This window comes from Lynx rufus, unplaced genomic scaffold (genome assembly GCF_022079265.1).
Source record: "Lynx rufus isolate CCGP_SWC_20201006 ecotype Redwood Valley unplaced genomic scaffold, mLynRuf1.p SCAF_13, whole genome shotgun sequence".
Taxonomy (NCBI): Eukaryota; Metazoa; Chordata; class Mammalia; order Carnivora; family Felidae; genus Lynx; species Lynx rufus.
This window is the reverse complement of record NW_025814827.1, coordinates 58130560-58156379: the sequence shown is the minus strand read 5'-3', so window position 1 is coordinate 58156379 and position 25820 is coordinate 58130560. Positions and strand designations below refer to the sequence as shown.

The window sequence follows — 25820 nt, the reverse complement described above, 5'->3', positions numbered from 1 at the left end:
AGTAGTAGCAGTGGAAGTGATGAGAAGTGACCGAATTCTTGACATGCATCAAAAGTAGAGCCATAAGAATTTGTTTACAGATGGAATGTGGAATGTAAGAAAGAGAAATCAAGCCTAACTCTAGGATTTTGTCTGCTTCTCTCTGCCCCTCCCCCAATCACGCTCTCTCTGTCTCTCTCTCAAAAATAAACACGAAAAAAATAAATAAATAAAATAAATGATTTCAACTAGGACAGATTAAAACTGGTTTCTAATTTAAAAAACTTACTGATTATATATTGAGTTCAATCATGTGCTAAATTCCAAGAGAAGAGCAACATGAAAAAGCTATGATCCCGTATGCTTAAGAAATTTTTGATTTAGAGATGACATGTAAACAACCAACTAATATTAGAGACAGAATTAAATAACATAAAAAAGTAAAGACCAGAGGAATTAAAAAACATGACATGTTTAGGAAGTAGTGGGGGGATGGTTGGGGTTTATCAAGACTACAAAGAGAAATGGTAAAAAAAAAAAAAAAAAGAAAGAAAGAAAAAGAAAGTAAAACACAAAGTAAAAGAATACAAAAACACTAATTCAAAGGGATACAAGCATATCTGTGTTTATTGCAGCATTATTTACAATAGCCAAACTATGGAAGCAGCCTAACTGACCACCAACAGATGAGTGGATAAAGATGTAGCGTGTACATATATATAATGGAACATTATTCAGCCATAAGAAAGAATATCTTGCCATTTGGAACAATACAGATGGAGTTATAGAGTATAACGCTATAAGTCAGGCTGAGAACGACAAATACCATATAATCTCACTCATAGTGGAATTTAAGAAACAAAAGAGCAAAAGAAACAAAAAAAAAAAAAAGAGAAAGTGAGAGAGAGAGAGAGAGAGAGAGAGAGAGAGAGAGAGAGAGAAACCAAGAAATAATAGAGAACTGATGGTTACCAGAGGGGAAGTAGGTAGAAAGATGGGTTAAATGTGTGATGGGGATTAAGGAGTGCACTTGTGATGAGCACAGGGTGATGTATGGAATTGTTGAATTGCCAATTATGGAAATGTTGACTATAACAATGTATGTTAACTAACTGGAATTAACATAAAAACTTTAAAAACTTAAAAAAAATAAAAAAGACAGAAAGGAAGAAAAAGAAAAGAGAAAGAAAGAAAAAGAAAGAAAGAAAGACGGAAAATAAAACGCAGGCTAAAATTGTAGTGCAGAATCTTAAATTCCGCACTTCGGAGGTTTGGATTATATGCTATACGTAATAGAAAGCAACTGAAATTTTTTATTTATCTGACCATTATTTTACTCTTGCCCTTGACAGTTACTTTTCTCTCTGTATTTTTAAGGAACTATTCCCATTGCTGCGTTCTGGGTATTTAAGATATTATTCCATCATTACTATTGAGAAGTCAGTGAGTCTAAATGCCATTTCTTTGTTAAATATCTTTTTTTTTTTAATGTTTTGGCTGTTCTTTATTTTTTTTTTCTTTTAGAGAGAGTGCACAAGAAGGGGAGAGGGGCAAGGGAGAGAGAGAGAGAGAGACAGACAGACAGACAGACAGACCAAGCTCCACACTCAGTGCAGATCCCAATGCGGGGTTCAATTCCATGACTCTGGGATCACGACCTGAGCCAAAATCAAGGGTTGGTCGCTCAACTGACTGAGCCACCCAGGTGCCCCAAATAGGTCTTTTCTAATGGTTGTTTTTAAGAGCTTTAACTTTCACGTTCTGTAGTTTCTTCTAATTTATCATACGTAGAATTGATTTGGTATTCCTAGATCTGAGGCTTGTGTCACTTGACAATTCTGGGAGATACTCAGTCATGATTTCTTTGTATCTTGCCTTTCCCTGTTCCCTATATTATCTACTCTAGAATTCCAAATAGATTTTAGATCTTTTCACTCTATCTTTTGTGTCTTTTAACATTTTATATTTTTCTTTCTGGCTTCCATTTCCATACTTGGTTTAGATATATCTTCCAGTTCATTAACAGTTTCTTAACATTGTGTTAAACCTATTTGCTGTTTAAATTTTTTTATCAATTTCTGTAAATTCAATCTCATTTGGCTTTCCAAATTCACTTGATCATTTTTAGCTACTTTCCTTGCTCTTATTTTTAAGCATCTCTTTTTAAAGATACTACTTAAACATTTGTATTATATTGTGTGACTGATAATTAGAATACCTAAACTATTTGTTGTTTTAGTATATGATTCTGCTGCCTTATGTTTTTACTAACTTTCATTAGAAGTGCCTTCTTCTCTTATGTGTTTTTTGATAGCTCTGGGTCTTTGAAATTTTATCTATAAGAAATATTAGAGGCTAATTGGAAGGTAATTTGCTTTGGTCTGTTGTCTATGGGTCCTGCCAGGGTAGGACTACTTCAGTTAAATCCTCAGCTTTTAGAGTTACACAGATAGCAAGAATTCAGGCAACCTGTGTGGTTCTAAAACCTGCCTTAAAGCTGGCCAAGGATGATGAATTCTGAGCAATTTCCTCTCCTCCACAGTCAAGAAAGTCAAATTCCTTTGTTACCTTATTTTGTATGAAGGGCTTGACTCTTGTTCACCTAAACACTAATGGTGTGGCCATTATGATACCAGCTTCAAGAGAGGGTATCTCATTACACTCTCTGGCTTAAACAGGCTCCAGGCTCTGCCTCTTGTTTGTCTTGCCCTTGAAACCATTAAAATGGAAAATTCACCGAGGTCTGACAAATGCTCTCAGAGTAAAAGACAACTTCAGGCAATCACTTACTTCTCATGTCCCCTGCTCTCATTTCTACTTTGCTTTAGGTCTTTGTAAATTCCTTATCTTCCTGTCTTTTCTATAATGTTGTTGTAAAATATACTTAAAATATACATTTTAGTCATCCTTTTTCATTGTTTTTATAAGGGTCATTCAGGGTCATTGTTGAAAATGCAAGACAATGAAAGTTTTTGAGTAGTGAAGTGTCCCTTCTGTTTTAGAATGATGGCTAATGAAAGTAACAACTGGTTAGAGAGGTGAGAAACCAAGGACAGAAAAGTTAGGAGGGTACAGGCATACTTTGGAAATATTGTATTTGGAAATATTCTAGACACCTGCAATAAAGTGAATATTGCAATAGGGCGAGTCAAATGAATTTTTTAATTTCCCAGCACATATAAGCATTATGTTTTCACTATACTATAGTCTATTAAATGTGCAATAGCATTGTGTCTAAAAAAACGCAATGTGTATCCCTTAATTAAAAAAAACTTTATTGGTAAAAAACACTAACCATCATCTGATCTTAGTGAGTTGTAATCACTTATCACAGATCACCACAACAAATATAATTCTAATGAAAAAATTTGAAATATTGCACAAAAATTATCAAATGTGACACAGAGACAAAAAGTTGAAAAAAATGGCACCAAAAGACTTGCTTGGGATACAGAGGTGCCACAAACCTTCAATGTGAAGAAAATGTATTATCTGTAAAGTGCAATAAAATGAAGCACCATAAAATGAGATATACTTGTAGTATTATTATCTAGATCATGAATTTGACATAGGGTAGGGGTAGGACAATAAAAATAGAAAGGAAAATAGGAGAGAAATCATTGTTGCAGAATTGACAGGACTGAATGTCTGACTGCTTTGTGGTGGATGACAGCCTAAAAGAACATGAAGGTTATGTCAATTATATTAACCTACGTGTCTAAGGAGTATGGTAGTATCATTAATTAATAGATGTTAATTGATCAATTTGGAAATAAATAACAGAAAACTATTAAGTGACTTAAAATATAAGGTATATCTATTACCAGAAAAAGAAATCAGGGTATAGGTGCTTAATGGTCTCAAAGTAGCTCATTGGCTAAGGGGCTCAATAATGTTAATGGCCAGCTTCTGGTGTTTTCTTCATGGCTATAAGATGGTTGATGTAGTTCCAGGCAGCAGTAAGTGTTTAAGGTAATAAGATGCCTGCTGTATCAGTCCTACATGAAGGAAACAAAAACTTTTCCAGAGACACTCCAACTTCTCTCTACCCTGTTGAATTCCTCTTATGTCATATTAGCAAAAAGAAAGGCTGAGAAAGTGTTTAACTTCTCCTGGTTCTATAGTAAAGACAAACAAAGGAGAATATGATTGGGAATAAATGTTAAGTCATACAGTCAATAGTGTTAGACTCAGGTCCTGACTTCTTTCTGGGGAGAAAAGACTTAGGGAGTCAAATTAGGGATTTGTTTTCAAACTTGTTGTGGTTAAGGAAACATTAAGATATCCAAGTGGAAGGGCAGACGAGATAGTCATTAAGATATAAATAACAGGTGATAGTGTAGGAATGGATGAAATTAGAAGAAACAAGTCTACAATAAAAGAAACTCCAAATGTTGGCGAGATAGTGGAGAAACAAATCAAATTCATTACTGGTAGGAATGAAAAATAGTACAGCTACTCTGGAAGATAGTTTGGTAGTTTCTTCCAAAACTAAACATTCTTATCATACAACCCAGCAATTGAGTCCTTGGTATTTCTCCATATGAGCTGAAAATTTTATGTCCACAAACAATTCTGCAAATGGATGTTTATAGAAACTTTCATACTTCATTTTCATTTCATATTCAAAGTTGCCAAATTCTGGAAGCAAGCAAGATGTCCTTCAGTAGGTGAGTAGATAAATAAACTGTGGTACATCGAGAAAATGGAATACTAAACACTAAAAAGACATGAGCTATGAAGCCATCAAAAAATATAGAGAAAGTTTAAATGAATACATAATGTATGATTCCAACTAAATGACATTCTGGAAAAGGAAAAACTACGGAGACCATAAAAAGATTAATGGGTGGCAGATATTGGGAGGAGAGAAAAATAAATAGGTAGAACACAGAGGATTTCTAGAGTGAAACTCTTCTATATGATACTGCAGCAGTAGATACATGTAATGTACCTTTGTTAAAATCTGTAAAATGTACAGCACTAAGAGTGACCCTTAATGTAAACTGTGGACTGTGGGCAAAACTGATATAGATTCATGGAGTGTAACAAATATACAAATATGGAGCTGGATGCTGAGGGCATTTACATGTGTGAAGGCAGGAGGTATGTGGGAACTCTGCACTCTCTGCTTAATTTTGTTGCCAATCTACAACTGCCCTAAAAAAAAAATAAATGAATAAAGATTTTTTTTTAAGAATAATAAGGGACTTATCACACAACTTGGGAACAGGTAGAAAAAGAGGCACCAACTAAAGAACACCATTCGAAGAACAAAAATGATATAGCAATAGAGAACCACAGGAAAGTATTTCAAAAGGGCAGGGCCAACAAAATTGAAATGTGTTCTAGTTACACTGACTGGGATGCTGAGTAGAATAAAGAATAAGTTTCACAGGTTTAATCACCAGAGGTCATTTATAATCTAAGAAAGAATGGCTTTCAATGGAATTACAGTGGAGAACTCCAATTGTAGGAAGTGAAAGACATATGATAAAGAAGGCAAATAAATAAAATGAAAGAGGAAAAGAAGGCAGTATACATGAAATTTCTCAATAAGTTTGATGTCTGCATATTTATGGCTGATCTAAATTTATTTAAAAATATTAAATATCCAAAATTGTGTTCCTCAAGAAACCAATTTCCTCACATAAATGGATAAAATGTACTTTAAATGAGAAAATAAGCTTTTATTAAATTAACTCTTATGCTATAGACTGGTATCAGTATAAATTTAGCCCTTCATCCCATACGTACCAGTGTGTTTTACTTGTTATTAGGGAAAACCGCAAACGCTATAAAATTAGGGGGAAATTCCATCTTAGCAAATTTAGCTGGTATAATCCCATGCTACTTTAAAAATAATGTATATGATCACCAAATAACCAATTTTATCCTCTACCACCAGAACTAATTTAGAAAGAATTCCCAGGTTATCAGAATAAACAAAGATTTATTATTTGAACAGCACTATAATATTAAAAAGTATTTCTTTGTATGATAATCATGTATTTGCCTTAATCTACTGGAAAGTCCTATATAATGTATGACCATTAACTTGGATTTTTCCCAAACATATCACTAGGACTGTTTCCTTTATGAATTTCAGTATTACACAATTAAATAAAGCATAAATTTTTCAGCTCTCATCCTAATCAAATTTACCTTTTACTGATATCAATAACAGTACTTTTTATAATAAAATACTAGAAATATTATTGACTGACTGAAGGTCCCTAGAGACAGTGACTCTTTTAAAAAATTTCTCCCTAAAGCTTATTTACATAGTAACTAAATATTGAATGAGTTAACAAACACAAAAATAATTGTAAGTGTGCCATAAAAGATAGGCATACTGCTGAGAAAGTACACAAACAACTGATTCATTAGACAGCTTGATAATAAACTTATTATTCAGAACTTATATGGCAACTTGAAGATACAGAATGCAACACCCAAAGCACCAAAAACAGAACAAAATCCCTAGAAGGTAAGAATAATTTTAAAAAATGATTCAGAATAAAGCAGATATATAATATAAATTCAAGGTTTCTCATGAGAAAATTGGCATAAAATAACTAAAAAAAGGATTCAAACGTAGCTTTGTTTATATATTGTTTTATATAGTCCATAATTTATACAGATTTCTATTTTATAGGGGTTTTGTTTTGGGTTTAAATTTCCAGGGTTTTTTTTGTTCTATATCTTACCTTCTAATTTTAATAACCTCTTAGAAATGTACATTTCTTTTTCTCCACAGATAGCAGGTGCCATTTAATTCAATTTATTTTTTATATATTTATTTTATTTATTTTTTATATGAAATTTATTGTCAAATTGGTTTCTCTACAACACCCAGTGCTCATCCCAACAGGTGCCCTCCTCAATTTAACATAAATACACAACAAAAAATCCAGAAGAAAGACTATGGTATTATTATGTACTTAACAGACTAGAATTTTAATTTTAGGTCTGTTTTACATAAGAATAGCCATATCATACATGGCACATGAAATCTGTCCCCTGATGCTGATAATAAATTGGCATATATAATGTAAGCTGCCTTTAAAACAATCCTTCTTTTGATTTGCAAGTATACACTGGAAAAAATGATTATACTAAATTTTACTCAAATAATGTTAAATTCCTTGGTGTAATTAAAAAATGACCAAGAATCTAAATTTCTTTTCTTTTCCCCTTATTGCTCTAGTCTATCTATGAATTTGAGAGAAAAGAGGAGAAAGTGCATTAAACAATGACAACAAAGTTATCATAGGCTCCTAATTACTCACTGAGAATTTCAAAATGAAGCTAAATACATTTACAGAAAAATCTGACTTCAACCAAACTTCACTCTTTTTGACAGACTAAAATATTTTCCACTTCAAAATGTCACCATTTTTCTAATTTTGGTAGATAATCCTGGCTTAGTGAGTTATCCTGCTAATGCTGTAATACTCTCCTGCAAACTGTAGCAAAAAGAGAATTTAAGAAAACAAAGTACAATTTTCTTGATAGCATATTTTTTCTTACTGCACAATCATGACAATGATGAATCTTTTCTGTTTCCTATAGATGTGGTTTTGTTTTTATTTTTAAGCAGTTAATGAGAATGTAAGCACCTTGAGGGCAGGAACCACTACTGTGTCATAGGTACTATGCTAGGAATTGGGACAAAAATGAAAAAGGAGAATGGAAAGTCATAAGTACAATAAGAAAAAAATATATAATTAGTAGAATAAAAACGATGTTGGATCTATTTTCATGATTATTGGATCTATACTAAAATGAAACAGAACCTCTTATCATGAAATGTACACTTGTTTCAAGTTCTGGTACACTATCTTCTTCCTTTTTTTTTTTTTTTTTTTGTAATAAGTAACATTTTAAGTACTATTTCAATTCCCAAATATATTCACATACCCTTCAGGGAGAGTCACTTCTGTGAGTTAATAATATTACAAGATTAGTGTAATAAATATTGATGTGAAGAAAAGGCTCATGGTTTAATTTTTTTTCTTTTATAGTGTGGCCACTTTTTATTAACTACAAAAGGTAAAAATGTAAAATCAGAAACAGAATGAACCCAAAGTACTAATATACCACCACTCAAAATTCAGAAAATATGTTGTTTTCATGTACACATAACATGAAATAAAATAATACCATAACAGAAGGGTGCTGTATCTGTGTTTAAAGAAGGGGTTGTTGGCAAACACCACAGCTCACTTCTGCGGAAATGTACACAACTGATATATGCAGCACAGAAAGCTGGCACCAAGGGCTTACAACCTTAATTTGCCTGTAAGAAGGAACAGAGATTTACCTTCAGAGCACGTTCTTGATTGTTTTCAGCAGTCAGATGTCTCATGTTGTTTGCTGAAGTCTGGTTCTGCTCTTTCAGATGATGAAGCTCCTGCTCTAGCCGTTTGCACTGCCACAAGGGAAGAATCCCATTAAGTAAAGGAGTTATAGCATTTTTTTTTCAAACAAGCCATATGAATTAATGTAAATAATACCACTGCAATCACTAAAAGACAAGGTATCTTTCGCAATAAGAATATTAAGTTAAAAGTAATGATGAATAAGAACAAAATAATATTGTTTATAGTACTCTGGCAATTCAATTGCAATTATCTTTTATTAATCTAAATATTACCATGAGTTAGAAAAATACTTTGTGCTTTCATAAAATTAAGATCAAACTACATTTAAAATTATTTTCTTCATTGATCAAATGGTTTTTATTAGGTATCTCTTGGTTGAATAAAAACATCTAAAAATCACATGGGGTTCTAAGTAAACCTCAATATGGTATTCTGTATGAATTTTTATTAATTTTTTTAAAATAGCAATTATAAAATACATATTAAGAGGTTTTCCAGATTTTTAGAAATATCTAAGGAAACAATTGTGTAAGGAAGAAAGTAGTAACTATAGTGCTATAGGTTTGGAAACAACTAAGGAAACAAATGTTTTTCATTTCTATTTTGGCTAAACCTTATTTTTAAGTAAAACAAGTGATAACAAATATGAAATGACATTCTGACCTACAGGAAATATATGAGAATATAAGTAAAAAAAAAGAAATTATAAATAAAAGCATAAACGGGCAAATATGTTAAAAAATAATTGAACTATGACATTTGAATACAAGATCTTCATATAAATATATCGAACATTTTACACAATAATTATAAAGTGATGTGCTGTAATTCAGGACCATATCAAGATACATGGGGGGATTAGCTAAAGGAATAAAGTACTAAAGCCATCTTTCAGGAAAAAAGTTAAAAAATCACTCCTTAATTTATCTATTTGTAAGTTAGAATATTTAAGGGATGCCTGGCTGGCTCAGTTGGATAGAACATGGGACTCTTGGTTGTGATTTTGAGCCTCACGCTGGAAGTAGACATTACTAAAAAATTAAACTTAAAAAAATTAGGATATTTAAGTAACAACCAGTAAGTAAATACCTATACAAAGTTAATTCTAGATTAGTTGACAAGTGGCTAGTTGTCCTAATGAATTAAAAATCATTATTACAAAATAATCAAGATACAGTCATAATCCAATTTGGCATCTAACATTGATTTTTTTTGCCTCTGACCTCTATAATATTTAGTCCATATCAGTATTTCTCAAGCCTTAGTAATATACAAATCTTTTTATATTTTTTATTTTTTTAAGTTTGTGTATTTATTTTGAGAGCATGCATGCACACAGGTGCACGTGAGCAGGAGAGGGGCAGAGAGAGGAAGAGATTTACAAGCAGGCTCCGTGCTATCAGTGCAGAGAGCAGGGCTTTGATCCCATGAACTGTGAGATCATGACCCTAACCAAAATCAAGAGTTGTGATGCTTAACCGACTAAGCCACCCAGGCGCCCCACAAATCCTTTTAAAAGAAATGTCATACCAAACTGCTGATATTGACTTAAATTATAGAATGATGTTTTACAATACAACATTGAATATACATGCCTCATGCATATATAATACAACTGTAAAACCAAAATATATTTATAAATGAAGTAAAATAATCACAAAATCAAGATTTTTAAAATATTAATTTAATTTACCAGATAAAGTTTTGTTGAAATTAAGTTCTGCACATATAGTGCTGACTATATTATAGTCAAATATAATATAGTGGCAGATCATTTCATGTTGCCATGAATATTCCAACATGTGCTGTGTGACAACTTGAATCACTTATCACGTTTTTAAGGGTGCCTGGGTGGCTCAGTCAGTTAAGCATCCAACTCTTGATTTCGGCTCATCTCATGATCTCATGGTTCATGGGATCAAGCCCCACTTTGGGCTCTGTGTGACAGCATGGAGCCTGCTTGAGATTCTCGCTCTCTCTCTCTCTCTCTCTCTCTCTGCTCCTACCCCACTCACTCTCTCTCTCAAAATAAATAAATAAGATTTTAAAAAATTACTTACCACATTTTAAAAATGATTTGAATGAAACCTTTGTGACATTACATCATTTGGCCTTCATTTGGAAGGGACACATGATTTACACATGATTTATATCTGTCCCATTTTGCCTGTAACAATTCAAATATTTGCTCATAAATGCAACCAAAACATAAATGTTTTGTGAAGACACAAATCATGAGGCATGAAAACGAGTAAGACATAGCAGTGAGCATCACAATCCAGCAGAAGTATTCTTTACTAGAATTAACCTCTACATTTTCAATTGATTTTAATACAAAATTATTACATATTAAGTACTTAAACGGAATGACTATGACTTATGAATTTACAAATGTGGGGGAGATAATTTTGGCTATGGGATAAAAGAATGTCTCATGGAGCTGATGACATCTGAGTTGGGCTTATTCGGGGAACATGATTTTATAAGTTGAATGAAGAAAAAGAGGAAGAACACAGGAGGAAAGGGAGAAATGTCAAGGGTGTGCTTGAAGAAAGTGAGAAATCATGGTCACAAGTTGACCACCTATTTAAGTAAGGAAGTAAGTAGGAAATCAGAAATAACCCAGGGATAGAGACTTCTTTCCTACTTACATAATACACAAAATATGAAACACTGTAGTCAAACAGAGAAGTATAACTTAAGAACAATAAAGCTACTGTTGACCTGAGGGCATTTATCCACATTGCATACTTGGGCTCAGTTTCCATGGCCATGAAGTACAAGAGGGATAGAAGATAAGGCCCAGGGACCACTCAAACTAGCAAGTGTCCTAAAGGACTACACTTTCAAGTTGTTTAGTTATCCTCCCTACTTTAATGAACGAAAAGAAAGAAGACAAATGCTAGAGAAAATGCATGTTGCTACATCAAGTATTACATAACATCTTCCATGGTTTTAGAGTTTCATTTTGAACTAGCATAATTAAAAATAATACTTTCCCTGATCATATTCTGCCAAATATTAATATTCTTAAAAGTTCTAATGAATAAATTGAGACTTAGGAGATTTCTTATATCTTTTAAACTTAAAAAACATTTTTTTAATTGAACTTAAGTAAATGCTATCTGTATACCGTTACAGTGCCCTTGGGAACTAGGGCTCACATCAAATGAGACGAAAATAAAGATGAAAGATAAAATACGTAAAAAACCTTTTAGTTCAGAAATTGAACTGAAGAATCAGTATGAGGATACAAAGGGTTTTACCTTTAAAAAATATGTGTGTTTGTGTATTTCCTAGTTCTGCCCATTGAAAAAGATAGAAATAACAGGAAATCCGGTAGCAATGAGTACTTTTAGCACCTACCCTATGAGTTTCAAGTACCATTTCCTACTAAAAATATAGGACTCCATGGATATATGGCTGACTCCAGGTCTGGGACAAGAAATATACAATATGATCCAAGAACACATGTTCTTAGCAGAAGTTTTGCATTAATCAGGACTAAGAAATTATCAAAGAGACTCAGAAAGCACTCAGTAGAAAACATGAAAAGCTCTCCTGTAGCTAAAGAGACAATATGATCACCAATAGGGATAGTAAGTGAAATATATTGTAACACACAGAATATGTTTAAATTATTAAATTTATAATTACAATAAAATTTTTAAAAAACTAATTAGCACTGTGGGGGAATTTATAAGCCAAGAATTTATCTACCCTTTCTTATATAAACTTTACCACTGGGTAGTCAAAGAATAGATAAGAAAATGGCTATGGAAGCATCCAAGCTAATAAAAAAAAAAGGAGTATTAGAATATCACAATTTTGAAGTCATTAATAAACTAAGAGATACTAATATACTGAGATCATTAATAGACCACTGAGACCTGTTAATAACTCACGTAGTTCTTTCACAAACCAACATGTATTCCCAGATAAAACACAAAACTACCTGTAAAGCAGTCTTGGTAACAAACAGTAATCTAAATCTAATCAAGCCTATAGATACTTACAGAGAAGAGAGGAATACATTAAATGACACTGCAGAGATGCAATCAATAAACTGGGAAACTACAAGAAAACAGACTCAATGTGTTTAAAAAATAAACTCCAAGGACAAAAAGAGATAGAAAGGGAATCTATAAATTAAAAATAGTGTTAAGAGTCAATTCAGTCATTTGCAATGTGTAATTCTTATTAAATACAGATTCAAACAAAGAAGAAAGTTATGATATTTATGGAATGACTGGAATTTGAAAACTGATCAGATGGTTCACAATACTCTTTGTTAATATTTTTGTTGTGATAATGATACTGTGGTTATAAGCAACAGTTCATATCTTTTAGAAATACACAATGTAAGGAGCGCCTGGGTGGTTCAGTTGGTTAAGAGTCCAACTTTCAGTTTCAGCTCAGGTCATGATCTCACAGTTCAGATCAGGTCATGATCTTCACGAACTCAGGTCATGAGTTTGAGCTCTGTGGAGGGCTCTGGGAGAGCCTGCTGGGATCCTCTCTCTCCCTCTCTCTCCGCCCCTCTCCTCATTCACTCTCTCTTTCTCTCAAAATGAATACACTTAAAAAAAGAAAAAAGAAATACACAATAAAAGTTACAGATAAAAAGGATATTATATCTGGTATTTCCTTCAAAATAACATGAGAAAGAATAAATGAGAGGGGGATAGAGATAAAAAAAAGATGGACAGCTGTAGCATGGTAAAAATATCTCAGGGGCTCAGAGATTCTGTGGTCTGTAGGTTCACTGATAAGAAAAAAAGGATTAAAATTTTCTCTATAAACAAACAATTAATTCTACAGTGCGAGTGAACTAAACATATAAAATATAAAAATTGTTATAAAAACATAAAAAATATAAAAATTTATAAAAATTATCATAAAATGATTTGGCCCATTTTTAATACAAGATCTGTTTTCAGCAGTAATTTCCTTTTACTTGCTGTTGTAAATAATGAAGAATTATATCAAGCAGATAATACATTGTTTCACACTGTTTTACTCTATGTGCTCTTTCCGAAAGATTAATATGCCTTAAGTTTTTAACAAAAAGTTTTCTAATATTGTATAAGTTTTTAACAGCTCCCGTTTCTCCTGTACAATCTGCTTTCAGTCACGGACCATTCTGACTGCATACAATCAAACGTCACTCCACTTGGATGCTATACAATTCTTTCTTTTGCAGACAAAAAATAACAACAGACTCTTCCAGTCAAAACAGACGCTACACTTTGGTGTCAATGTGAATTATGTACTTTGAACTGCAGATGTTTGGAAGCACTTAGGACTATATAAATAAGTTTTTATTCTTCTTAATTTAGAACAATCTTTAAAAATCACTTCATTTTAGATTTCAAAACAGTAACTAGAATGCTTTTGTTTCATTGCAATAACTTGGAATAAAGAGTTTTCAAATTCAAAGGGTAACTTGTTTCTTTAAAGCCTCGGAAAAATATCAGTAACAGTTTAAATCAATATTTATATGATGCTCAGAGGTATTAAGTTTAAAAATACCAAAGATTAAAAAAGAAAAACAAAAATTAGGTGAATGAGACTCTAAAGCCACATGTACTATAGCTGATATGTGTGTATATACAAACATGCACACACACATATTTAAAAACATATATTCAGTAAATATTCACTGAGCCTCCATTAGACAAGATACAAGCACCCACCAGGCAACATGCCACACAATGACATATTTCTACAAATTTGTACATATATATCTTAATTACATATATTCATTTCAAAAACACCATAAGAAAGTAAATAACTAGGGATTTAGTAACAAACACAGTAATTTTTAGTCCTTTTAAACTATTGAGTTATTTAAAAAAAGATTAAAGAAACATTTTTTTTCTTAATGTTTATTTTTGAGAGAGAGACAGAGACAGAGTGTGAGCAAGGGAGGGGCAGAGAGAGAAGGACACACAGAATCTGAAGCAGGCTCCAGGACCCCGAGCTATCAGCACAGAGCCTGACATGGGGTTTGAACTCACAAACTGCGAGATCATGACCTGAGCCAAAGTCGGATGCTTACTGAGTGAGCCACCCAGACACTCCAAGAAACATTTTAAACAACAAAGTAAAAGGATTAGTAAAGATGACAATTATCTTAGAGGTATCCACATGTATGCAGGAATCTATTTAGTATGCTGTTATTAAAATACTATTTTTGTAATACTCTTTAAGTTTATTATGTGAGTTGCATTCATGAAAAGCTTTTCATCTGAAAAATCATAGTTTGCATCTCTATTTCAGAATAAAGGTTACTATACATACTATTAATCAACTCTTACAATGTACATATATTTTCATTTTCCTTGGCTAAATACCTAGAAATGGAATTGTTACGTCACAGAGTAGATATTGTTCCACTACATAAGAAACTGCCAAGCAGTTTTCAAAACTGGTTGTACCATCTTCTCCTCCCATTAGCAGTGGATCAGAATTTTGGTTGCTGACAACCTCACCAATAACTGTTGTGTCTGTCTTTTAAATTTCAGATGCCATAATTCATGTGATGTAGTATCACATTTAAATTTGTGTTTCCCTGTTCACAAATTATAATCTTTCCATGTGTTCATTGGACATTTGTGAATTTTCTGCCCATTTTTAGGGGAGACTGTTTATCTTCTTATGATCTATTTGAGGGAATTATTTAAACATACTTAATATTTAAGTCTTGTGTCAGATACATGAACTGCAAATATTTTCTCCCATGCTGTGGCTTATCTTTTCATTTTCTTAAAGTTGGCCTTTGATGATATCCTTAATGTTGTTAAAGGCACATTTATCAATTTTTGCATTATGGTTAGAGCTATTTCTGTCCTTTCTGAAATGCTCCCCTCACTCAGTGTAATAAAGATATTTTCCTCAAGTTTTAGCTTTCTTGCTTAGGTCTACAGTCCTCCTTGACTTTAATTTTGATTACAGCATGGAGAGTCAAGACTCCTTTTAGTTCCGAACTGATACCCAGCTGTTGCACCACTATTTGTTGTCTTATCTTTCCTCAATGGACTAAACTGATGCCCTGGTCTAAAATCAAGTGAGCCCCACAAGCAAAAGAATGAACTTAGACAACTTGCTTAAGACATACAGAAAAATTAATTTAAAACTGATCACAAAACTAACTGTAAAAGCCAAAACCATAAAAATCTTAGGAGAAAACACCTTAGGAGTAATTTATCTTAGGATAAAAAATTTAGGAGTAAATCTTAGTGACACTATATTAAGCATAACCTTCTGAGCCTTCAAGTGACAAAAAGTATAAAATGAACTTCACAATAAAAAAAACTTTTGTGCCCCATATGATATCGTTAAGAACGTGAAAAAATTTACACATAATATATGTGGTAAATAGTTTGTATGTATGATATATAAAAAAACTCTTACAACTCAGTAACACAAAGAATAATCACATAAATAATGGGCAAAGGATCAGAATAGAAACATTTCTCTAAAGAACATATACAATGGCTAATAAACACAAAAACAGACAAGACAACATCATTAGTCATTAGGGAAAAACAAATCAAAGTCACAATGACAGTGACCTCTGCAAAAGGGTGTAGGATGACGCTCCAGGCCCAAGTTCCCCAGTGGAAATAAAAAGTAAGCAACGTATGAGCCAAGCTTTATGGGAATTCTAGAAACCAGTTAAGGATCAGCAGCAACCAAATGAACCCTCAGCCAAGAAAAAGATACTCTCAAATTAGTAGGAGATTTTGTGGCATTTTTACTTGCCCCTCCTGGACTGTCCCCCCTGGCACATCACAGAGATGTCAGTTGCAAGCAGGCTGTCCAATTCCCAGTTCCTTCTTTGGATAAGACAAAAAAATGGGACTTTTTTTCCAACATTCTGGCTTGTCTACAGGTGGTCCAAGGGACTTGTTTCTGCCTTGTCTGATTGTGGAGTACTGATGGGAAGAATGGCATAGTTTGGATATCAGGTTGGAAGTTGCTGAAAGCAACAGTGGATACCGTGATGAATGAGTACTATAGAAGAAATGTAGAGCTTTAGGTGTCTGCAGTCAAGAAATTATTAGCAGAAGACTACAACAGATATCCAAGGACCTGCAAAGAAGCAAGTATGAGACTCTAAGGGAAATTAGGACATTTAGAGCAGCCAAGTAAAGGGAAGAACTGAGAAAAAGGCATACATAGGCCCAGGGAAGATGCATGTCTAGAAAAGGCCCAAGAAGAACTTGAGCCATCACACTACTCTCATTAGTCAAAGTCTCCTGTATAGAGTCAGTCCATAAAGACTGGGAGATGTGGATATTTGTTCAAATGCCCAATTTCCAACAATAAAAAAAAATGAGAAGGCATACAAAGAAAGAGGGAATCATGGCCAATTTGAAGGAACAAAGTGAATCAAACTTACTGAATAGAGACTTTAAATGGCTGTCTTAAGTATGCTCAATGAGGTAGAGGAGAACATGAACATAAAATTAATATCAGGACAGCAATCTATGAATAAAATGAGGATATCAACAAATTAACACAATTATTTAAAAAAAACCAGACAATCTAGAACTGAAAAACACAATATCTACATTGAAAAATTCATTAGAGGGGTTCAACAGCAGACTCAAACAGGCAGAATTATCAGTGAACTTAAAGTTAATTTGAAATTACTGAGTCTGAGGAGCAAAAAATAAAATAAAATAAAGTAAGATAAGACAAGATGATAAAATAAAATAAAAGAAAATAAAAGAAAATAAAATAAAAGAAAGAAAAGTGAATAGAGTCAAAGGGATTTACAGTCCCATCAAGTGGACTTATTAGGGGATTCAAAGAAAGTGAAGAGGGAGAGAAAGGGGGCAAAGAGTTCATTTGAAAAAATAATGGCTGGGGGCGCCTAGGTGGCGCAGTCGGTTAAGCGTCCGACTTCAGCCAGGTCACGATCTCGCGGTCCGTGAGTTCGAGCCCCGCGTCAGGCTCTGGGCTGATGGCTCGGAGCCTGGAGCCTGTTTCCGATTCTGTGTCTCCCTCTCTCTCTGCCCCTCCCCCGTTCATGCTCTCTCTCTGTCCCAAAAATAAATAAACGTCGAAAAAAAAAATTAAAAAAAAAATAAAATAATGGCTGAATTTTTCCCAAATTTGAGAAAATATAGGATATAAAAATACCAGAAACTCAACTCCAAGTAGGATAAATCTAGAGAGACTCGTACATTATAATCAAGCCATTGAAAGTCAAAAACAAAGAGAATCTTGGAAGCATCAAGAGAAAAAGAACTTTTCATGCAGAAGGGACCCTTAATAAAATTACTAGCAGATTTCTCAGGAGAAACCTTGCAGGCCAGAAAGCAGTGGGATGCGCAGACTGCTGAATGGAAAAAAAGCCCAATACTGTGTCAAATAAGAACTCTATATCTAGCAAAAACGTCCTTCAAAAATGAGGACGACATTAAGACATTCTCAGATTAACAAAAACTGAGGGAGTTCCTTAACATTAAACCTGCCCTAACAAGAAATGCTAAAAGGAGTCCTTCAAGATGAAAAAAAGGACACTAGACAGTAAATAAAAAGCCATATGAAATTATAAAGTTCGCCACTAAAGGTAAATATATGGACAAATATAAACATTAGTATTATTGTAATTTTTGGTTTATAAACATACTATTTATTCTTGTATAGAATTTAAAGACAAAAGCATAAAAATAATTATAAATCTATGTTAATGAGTGTATGATATGTAAAAATATAATTTGTGACAACATAAATTGGGGAGGCAGAGATATAAAAGAGTATAATTGTTATGTGATTGAAGTTATCAGTTTAAAATAAATTGCTATAAGTTTTAGGATATTTTATGCAATCCCATGGCAAACCACAAAAATCTCTACAGAATTATACACAATAGGAAATGAGAGGGAATGAAAGCACATCACTATAGAAATATCAACTGAAAACAAAGGAAGGCAGTAGGGAGGAAGCACAGATTGAAGAAACTGCAAATCACATAGTGAACAATGAACAAAAGACCAACAGGAAGTCCTTCTCTATCAGTAATTACTTTAAATGTAACTATTAAATTCTTCAAAGGACAGAATGGAAACAACAACAACAACAACAACAACAACAACAACACCCCAACAGGATGTATGGTCTGCTATAGACTCAATTTAAATCTAAGGACACGCAATGGCTTAAACTGAAAAGATGGAAAAAGATATTTCATGCAAGCAGTAGCCAAAAAAAGAACAGGAGTTGCTATTAATAGTATCAGGCAAATAGACTTTAAGTCAAAAGCTGTTAGAAAGAAGGACACTTTATAATGATATAAGGGTCAATTCACCAATCACCAATAAAACATGACATATACAGTTTTTACATATGCTGATTTCAAAACTTATACAAAGCTACAATAATCAGAAGAGTGTAGTACTGGCATAAAGACAGACATGTAAACCACGGAATAGAAAGCTCAGGAATATAAACTCTTGTAAATATGGTCAAATAATTTCTTATAAGGGTTACGACCATTCGGTGGAGGAAAGGACAGTGTTTTCAAGAAATGGTATTGGGAAGATTAGTTTTCCACATGCAAAATAATAAAGTTGAACACTTACTTTACAGCATATACAAAAATTAACGCAAAATGCCTCAAATATCTAAATAATGTATGAGCTAAAATTATACAACTCTTAGCCAAAAAGATAAGGGAAAAGCTTCATGACATTGGTTTGGCAATGATTTCCTGAATATGACACCAAAAACACAGGCAACAAAAGACAGATAAACTCGACTACATCAAAATTCAAAACGTTTGTACATCAAAGAACACAATCAAAAGAATGAAAAGGCACCACATAGAACAGATGAAAATATTAGTAAATCATATATCTAATAAATGGTTAATATATAGAATATATAAAGAACTCCTATAACACAAAAACAAAAAAAATACATCTTACTAATAAATAGGCAAAGAATATGAGTAGACATTTCTCCAAATAAGACATACAGATGGCCAATAAACATATGTAAAGATGTCTACCCTCAGTAATCATTACAAACAAATACCACAATAATACATTATCTCACACTCATTATAATAGCTATTATAAAATAAAGAGAAAATAACAGGTGTTGCTGAGGATATGGAGACATTGGAAGACTTGTGTACTGCTCCTGAGTATATAAAATGGCATAGCCATTGTGGATAACAGTGTTGCGGTTCCTCAAAAAAGTAAAAACAGAATAATCACACAATGCAGCAATTCCACTTCTGGGTATATGCTTAGAAGCGCTGAAAGCTGGATCTCAGAATGTTTCTTCACCCATGTTCCTAGCAGCATTGTTCGCTATAACCACAGGTAGAGGTAACCCAAATATCCACTGATTGATTAGTAAACACAATGTGGTATATATACACAATGGAATATTATTTAGCCTTAAAATGGAAGGAAATTCTGACACACTGTACATTGATGACATTATGCTAAGTGAAATAAACCAGTAACAAAAAGACAAAATGGTAGCTCACCAAAATGTCAGACATTGTTACCATATGATCTAAAAATTCTATTGCCAGGTATACACCCAAAAGAAAAAGCAAATATATATCTACACTAAATTTGTAAATGGATGTTCACGGTATCATTATTCACAATAAACACAAAATAGAAACAACTCAAATGTCCATGAACTGATCAATGGTTAAACAAAATGTGGTATATCCATACAAATATTATTTGGCAATTTAAAAAGTATAATTTGGCAAAAAAATACTAATACATGTTACCACATGGATGAACTTTAAATGCATTATGTAAAGTGAAAGAGGCTAGTCACACAAAAAACACATATTGTATGATTCCCCTATATAAAAGAATAGGCAAATCTATAGGGACAGATAGCAGATTACTGGTTGCCTAGGGCTAGGGGAGGGGTATTGGGGTGTGTGTACAGGGTTTCTTTTGGGATTAAAATATTCTAAAATTGCAAGAATACACAACTCTGTAAATACAATAAAAAATACTGAATCATACACTAAATGTGTGAATAGCATGAACATCTCAATAAAGCTATTAAAAATGCAAAAAAAATAAATGATTATATATGAGTAGTTCTATTTCTGGGCTGTCTACACTGTCCCACTGATTTGTATATGCACAAGACATATTGTAGTTTTTGAATAATAACTACAAGACTTCAAGACTTATTTGAGTAATAAGTCTTTTTTTTTTTTTTTAAAGTTTTTTTTTTTTTCAACGTTTATTTATTTTTGGGACAGAGAGAGACAGAGCATGAACGGGGGAGGGGCAGAGAGAGAGGGAGACACAGAATGGGAAACAGGCTCCAGGCTCTGAGCCATCAGCCCAGAGCCTGACGCGGGGCTCGAACTCCCGGACCGCGAGATCGTGACCTGGCTGAAGTCGGACGCTTAACCGACTGCGCCACCCAGGCGCCCCAATAAGTCTTGAAATCAGGTAGTATGAATGCTTCAAATTCCTATTTTTACAATACTTTTTTGAGTATTCTAGGTCATTTATATTTCCATGAAATTTTCAAAATTGGGTTGTCAATTTTTCTAAGTCTTTAAAAAAATTTTTTTTAATGTTTATTTATTTTTGAGACTGAGAGAGACAGAGTGTGAGTGTGGGAGGGGCAGAGAGAGGAAGACACAGAAACTAAAGCAGGCTCCAGGCTGAGCTGTCAGCACAGAGCCTGACACAGGGCTCAAACTCACAAACCATGAGATCATGATTTGAGCCGAAGTCATACGCTCAACCGACTGAGCCACCCAGGCACCCCTAAAAGTTTTATAACCTAGATGAAATGGACAAATCTGGAAAAGCACAACTTAGTAAAACTTACACAAGTAATTGAAATAGTGAATAACTAATTTTGGTAAATTGTTTCTCAACTTATTTGTCCATTTCATATAAGTCATCAAATTCATTACCATGAAATTCTCCATAATACTGTACCCTTTCATAAATGTAGAATTTGTACTTATATCCTTCCATTCATTCTTGATACTACAAATCTGAGTTTTCCTTTTCAGTTTTTTAAGTTTTTATTTAAATTCCAGTTAGTTAACTAACATACAGTGTAATATTAGTTTCAGATCTACAATTTAGTGATTTAATACTTCCATACAACACCTGGTGATCATCACAAGTGCACTCGTTAATCCCCATCACCTATTTAATCCATCCCCCCATCTGCTTCCCCTTTAGTAATATTCAGTTTGTTTTCTATAGTTAAGAGTCTGTTTCTTGGTTTGCCTCTCTCTTTTCCCCCTATGCTCAGTTGTTCATTAAATTCCACATATGAGCAAAATCATATCACATTTGTCTTTCTCTGACACATTTCCTTGCTCACTGTTACTAGAACGTATATATTTGACTAATCTTCAGAAAAAAGTCACTTTGGCTTACTTTTCTCTGTTGTCTTTCTTTCATATTTCTTTTACATTTATTTTATTTTTGTTCTTTATACTTACTTTGTGTTTAGTTTGCTTATCTTTTTAATCTTTAAGATGGAAACTTAAATCACTGATTGTGGATGATTCTTCTCATAACATAAATATTTAAAGCTATATAATTTCTCTGGCAGACTGCTTTAGCTACGTCTCGAAATTTTGATATGTATTATCTCATAATTTTAAATTTGTAGTATTTTTCTAATTCACTTTTCTCTACTTACACTGACTCTTGGATTTTTTTCTTAAAGGGCACTATTCAATTTCTAAATATTTAGATATTCTAGATCTTGTTACACTGGAGTTCAATTCTCTGATCTTTCACTTTTCTGTAAAATAGTTCTGCTACATTTTACATGGTTTTACTTGATTTTTGAAGGATATTTTCACTATATATATACTTCTGGGTTGACAGTTTTTGGTTTTGTCTTTTCATTTCACTCCTTTAAAGGTTATGGCCATTGTCTCCTTACTCTCATTATTTCTGATAAGAAGTCAGCCATCATTCGCAGGAATGTTCCATGTATGTATCAGTGCCCATCCTTGAGGTTGCTTTCAAGATTTTCTCTTTTAAATAGGTTTTCATCAGTTTGATTCTGATGAGCCTAAGTAAAAATTTCTTTGTATTTATTTTTCTTGGTGTCCACTGAGCTTCTTGATCTAGAAGATTGTTTTTACCAAATTTGAAAAATCTTCTGAAATTCTTTTTTCAAATATTTATTCTTTTTTCTCTCTTCTTTAGGGATTTCTGTGGCACACTTGTTAGACTGATTGATGTTGTCCCACAGATCATCAAGGTTGTGTTCTTTTACTTTCATTTTTTTCTCTTTACTTCAGGTTGGGTAATTTCTACTGATCTGTCTTCACGTTCACTAATCTTTTATTGTACAGTCTCTGAACTGGTCAGTTTGTCCACTGAGTTTTTCACTTCAGATGTTGCCATTTTAGTTTTACAATTAGGTTCTTCCTAGACTTGGTTTCCTTGCTGATATTTCCCATCAGTTCACTCATTAGGATCATCTTTCCTTTCAGTCTCTGAAGAAATATAATATGTATACTTTAAACACTTTGCAATTTCTGACATATTAATGTCTCGAGATTTGTTTCTATTGACTACATTTTCTCTAGAATGTGCCTCACATTTTCCTGATTCTAGGATTTCCTGCTTCTAGTTGTACGCTACATATTGTGGATGGTCCATGGTAAGATACCTAACATATGCACAGTTACCACTCATTTAATAACATCTGCAAATTTCAGGTAATACTTAGACTTAATACTTAGATCAAATACTTAGAGTTAAATTTCTTTTTCTTTACTGTAGCAAGACCACTGTTGTGTTTGGTTGGGCTCTATCTTCCTGAGTCAGGAAGGGTGACTTTAGACATAATGCCAGGGGAATCATCGAGTTCACTCTGTGCATTCTTGTGCAACCTGTTGTTCCTACATTTTTTTCCAATTGTTTTTTGAAGCATGGCAAGATTGGTAATAATTATACTGGCAAGAAGCCTCTATCATTTTTCAAGAGAACAAAAGCAATTTTTCCTATTGAGAGAAAAGTTGTTGCAATACAGAAACTGAATGGTAAATTTCATTTGTTTCAAGCTGACTTAACACTCTTTTCTAATTTCCTATAACTTTCAATATATCTTTTCTAGTATCCGTAAATCTGAATTCCTAGAATAGTTAGTAGGAAATGGAATTATGTACACAAATTCCTAAACACTTCCTTAGCAGTGAAATTTTCCTCCAGGGTATACCACAATATGCTAGTGATAATAATTACTAAATTTGAGAAAATTAAAAGTAAATTAGTAAGTCTTTAATTATATAACATCTAAACAAATTGCTAGAAATTGCTAACCTACTAAATGTAGTTAGTCTGAAAAAGAGTTAGTAAAGACTGCTAACTTACCAAATGTAGTTAGTCTACCAAAGAAGAGAGTTATTAAATCACCATTTTCAGATTTTATTTAGAACACATTTAGAAATGATTCCTATGATTTGAGCTGGTAATAGGAACTAAAGGAGTTTAAAAAAAATCAATATATTGCAGATGTTTGTTCCATTTTAGCCCTTTAAATGTAACTAACACTTCCCTGAACACAAAAGAAGGCCAGCACTAACTTACCACTTGGCCACTCAACATACCCCTCTGTGATCTCTCTTTCCTAGCATTCGCAGCTAATTCTCTGGCTATGTATTATGGCACCTTGATCTGGGAGTAAAAAAAGGGAAGGGTAGGATGATAAATCCAAGGAAGTAATTTAAGCAGATTACCAAAAAATGAAGTAGGGCCCAAAATAAAAGATAAAAGCCACCATAGTTCCTTGATTTCAGTAGTAGTTACTGTTCTGGAGAGAGGAAATCTTTTCACCATGCCCACATCTTCTCAGGATCTCAATCCATTAGGGCCTAACAAGAAGAAAATGGCAATCTAAACACAAAATGTTATTAATATCTGATATCTAATGTATAACTTCAGTTGAATTAGAAATATGTTTGTATAAAATTTAAGAATACTTGGTTGGTAGTTTCCAGATGATCAGGATGGTGACCTAAAATCTTAAATAGATTTGAGATCATATAATTTTATTAGTTTAATTAAAAGTTGCAATTCATTAAGAACACTTCATCTTCAGGGGCACCTGGGTGGCTCAGTCAGTTAAGTGTTCAATTTCGGCTCAGGTCATGATCCCGTGGTTTGTGAGTTTGAGCCCTGCATCTGGCTCTGTGCTGACAGGTCAGAGTCTGGAGCCTGCTGGGCATAGAGAGATGACTATGCCCCTCCCACATTTGTACTCTATTACTTTCTCACTCAAAAATAAATAAAACGTTGGGGCACCTGGGTGGCTCAGTTGGTTAAGCATCCGACTTCTACTTAGGTCATGATTTCATGGTTCGTGGGTTTGAGCCCTATGTTGGGCTCTATGCTGACAGCTTAGAACCTGTAGCCTGTTTGGATTCTTTGTCCCCCTCTCTTTGCCCCTCCCCTGCTCGTGCTTTGTCTCTCTCTCTCAAAGATGAATAAACATTAAAAAAAATTTTTTTAATAAAATGTTAAAACTTTTTAAAATAAAATTAAAAAAACACTTCCTCTTCGATTTCAATATTTCTATAACTGTCCTAAATTTTTGCCTTGATATTAATTATTTCAGAAAAGTATTGCTGTAGTTTAAAATGAATAACTGGGAAGTAATTAAAATCTGTATTTTATAACTAATTAATATAATTATAAAATTACTACATAAAAGAAGTCTGATCTAAGCTTAGTTTCTTTAATCTCTTCAGTTCTATAGAGACATTTATTTCTAAGATGATGACTTTACTTCTCTAGCTAATGCCACAGCTAGGATATGGTATTTTGATCCTTTTTGTACAGTTATAACCTTGTAATGCTGAATCCTGTAGTTAGCTAATAGTCAGGAAAACAAAATTCGGTAAATAATACCATTGTAATGAGTTGGTTCTTAAGTAAACTTCAATGGATTTTCTCAAAATCCATAAACAAACAACAGTATAACCTAAATGTTAAGTTGGCAGTTATTGCACAAAAGGACAGAGATGCGTTTTATACTATTGTAAATCACAAAGTAGAGATCAGGAAATAGTAGTCACTGGATGATAGCCACATTTTAATAGTTTATTAAGCTCTTTTTCAGTTATTGCGTTCCTAGAATTACAGATGCCTCTTCTTGGCTTGCAAACTTTTGTTTGTTTGCTATTATAAATGTTGTAATCTCACTAGAGCTGTCAGTTACTTACGGGTTCATTCTTAATATTCTTATAAAATGTGTTGCTCAAACATTTTAAAATCCTAACAGAAGCCACTCCAATTTCCAAGATTAAAATAGGAGAAAAATTAGAAAAAAGTATGACAAATAAAAGTATCAACAAGTTTAATATTCTTTGAAAGATAAGGCTTTAATTACCTTGAATATGTAAATATGATAACAAGTGTTCTTCATAGGAAACCAGTAAATACTTGTGGACTG

At 33.1% G+C, this 25820-nt stretch overlaps 1 protein-coding gene across 1 annotated transcript in view; it reads right to left on the bottom strand.

Annotated features, from left to right (window-relative positions):
• Nucleotides 1–25820, bottom strand: part of MIPOL1 (mirror-image polydactyly 1) — a 239146-nt gene that overhangs the window by 155784 nt on the left and 57542 nt on the right. The window contains exon 8 of the mRNA XM_047074696.1: nucleotides 8306–8413. Coding sequence (XP_046930652.1) covers nucleotides 8306–8413 — 108 coding nt within the window. The remainder of the gene's footprint in view (nucleotides 1–8305; nucleotides 8414–25820) is intronic.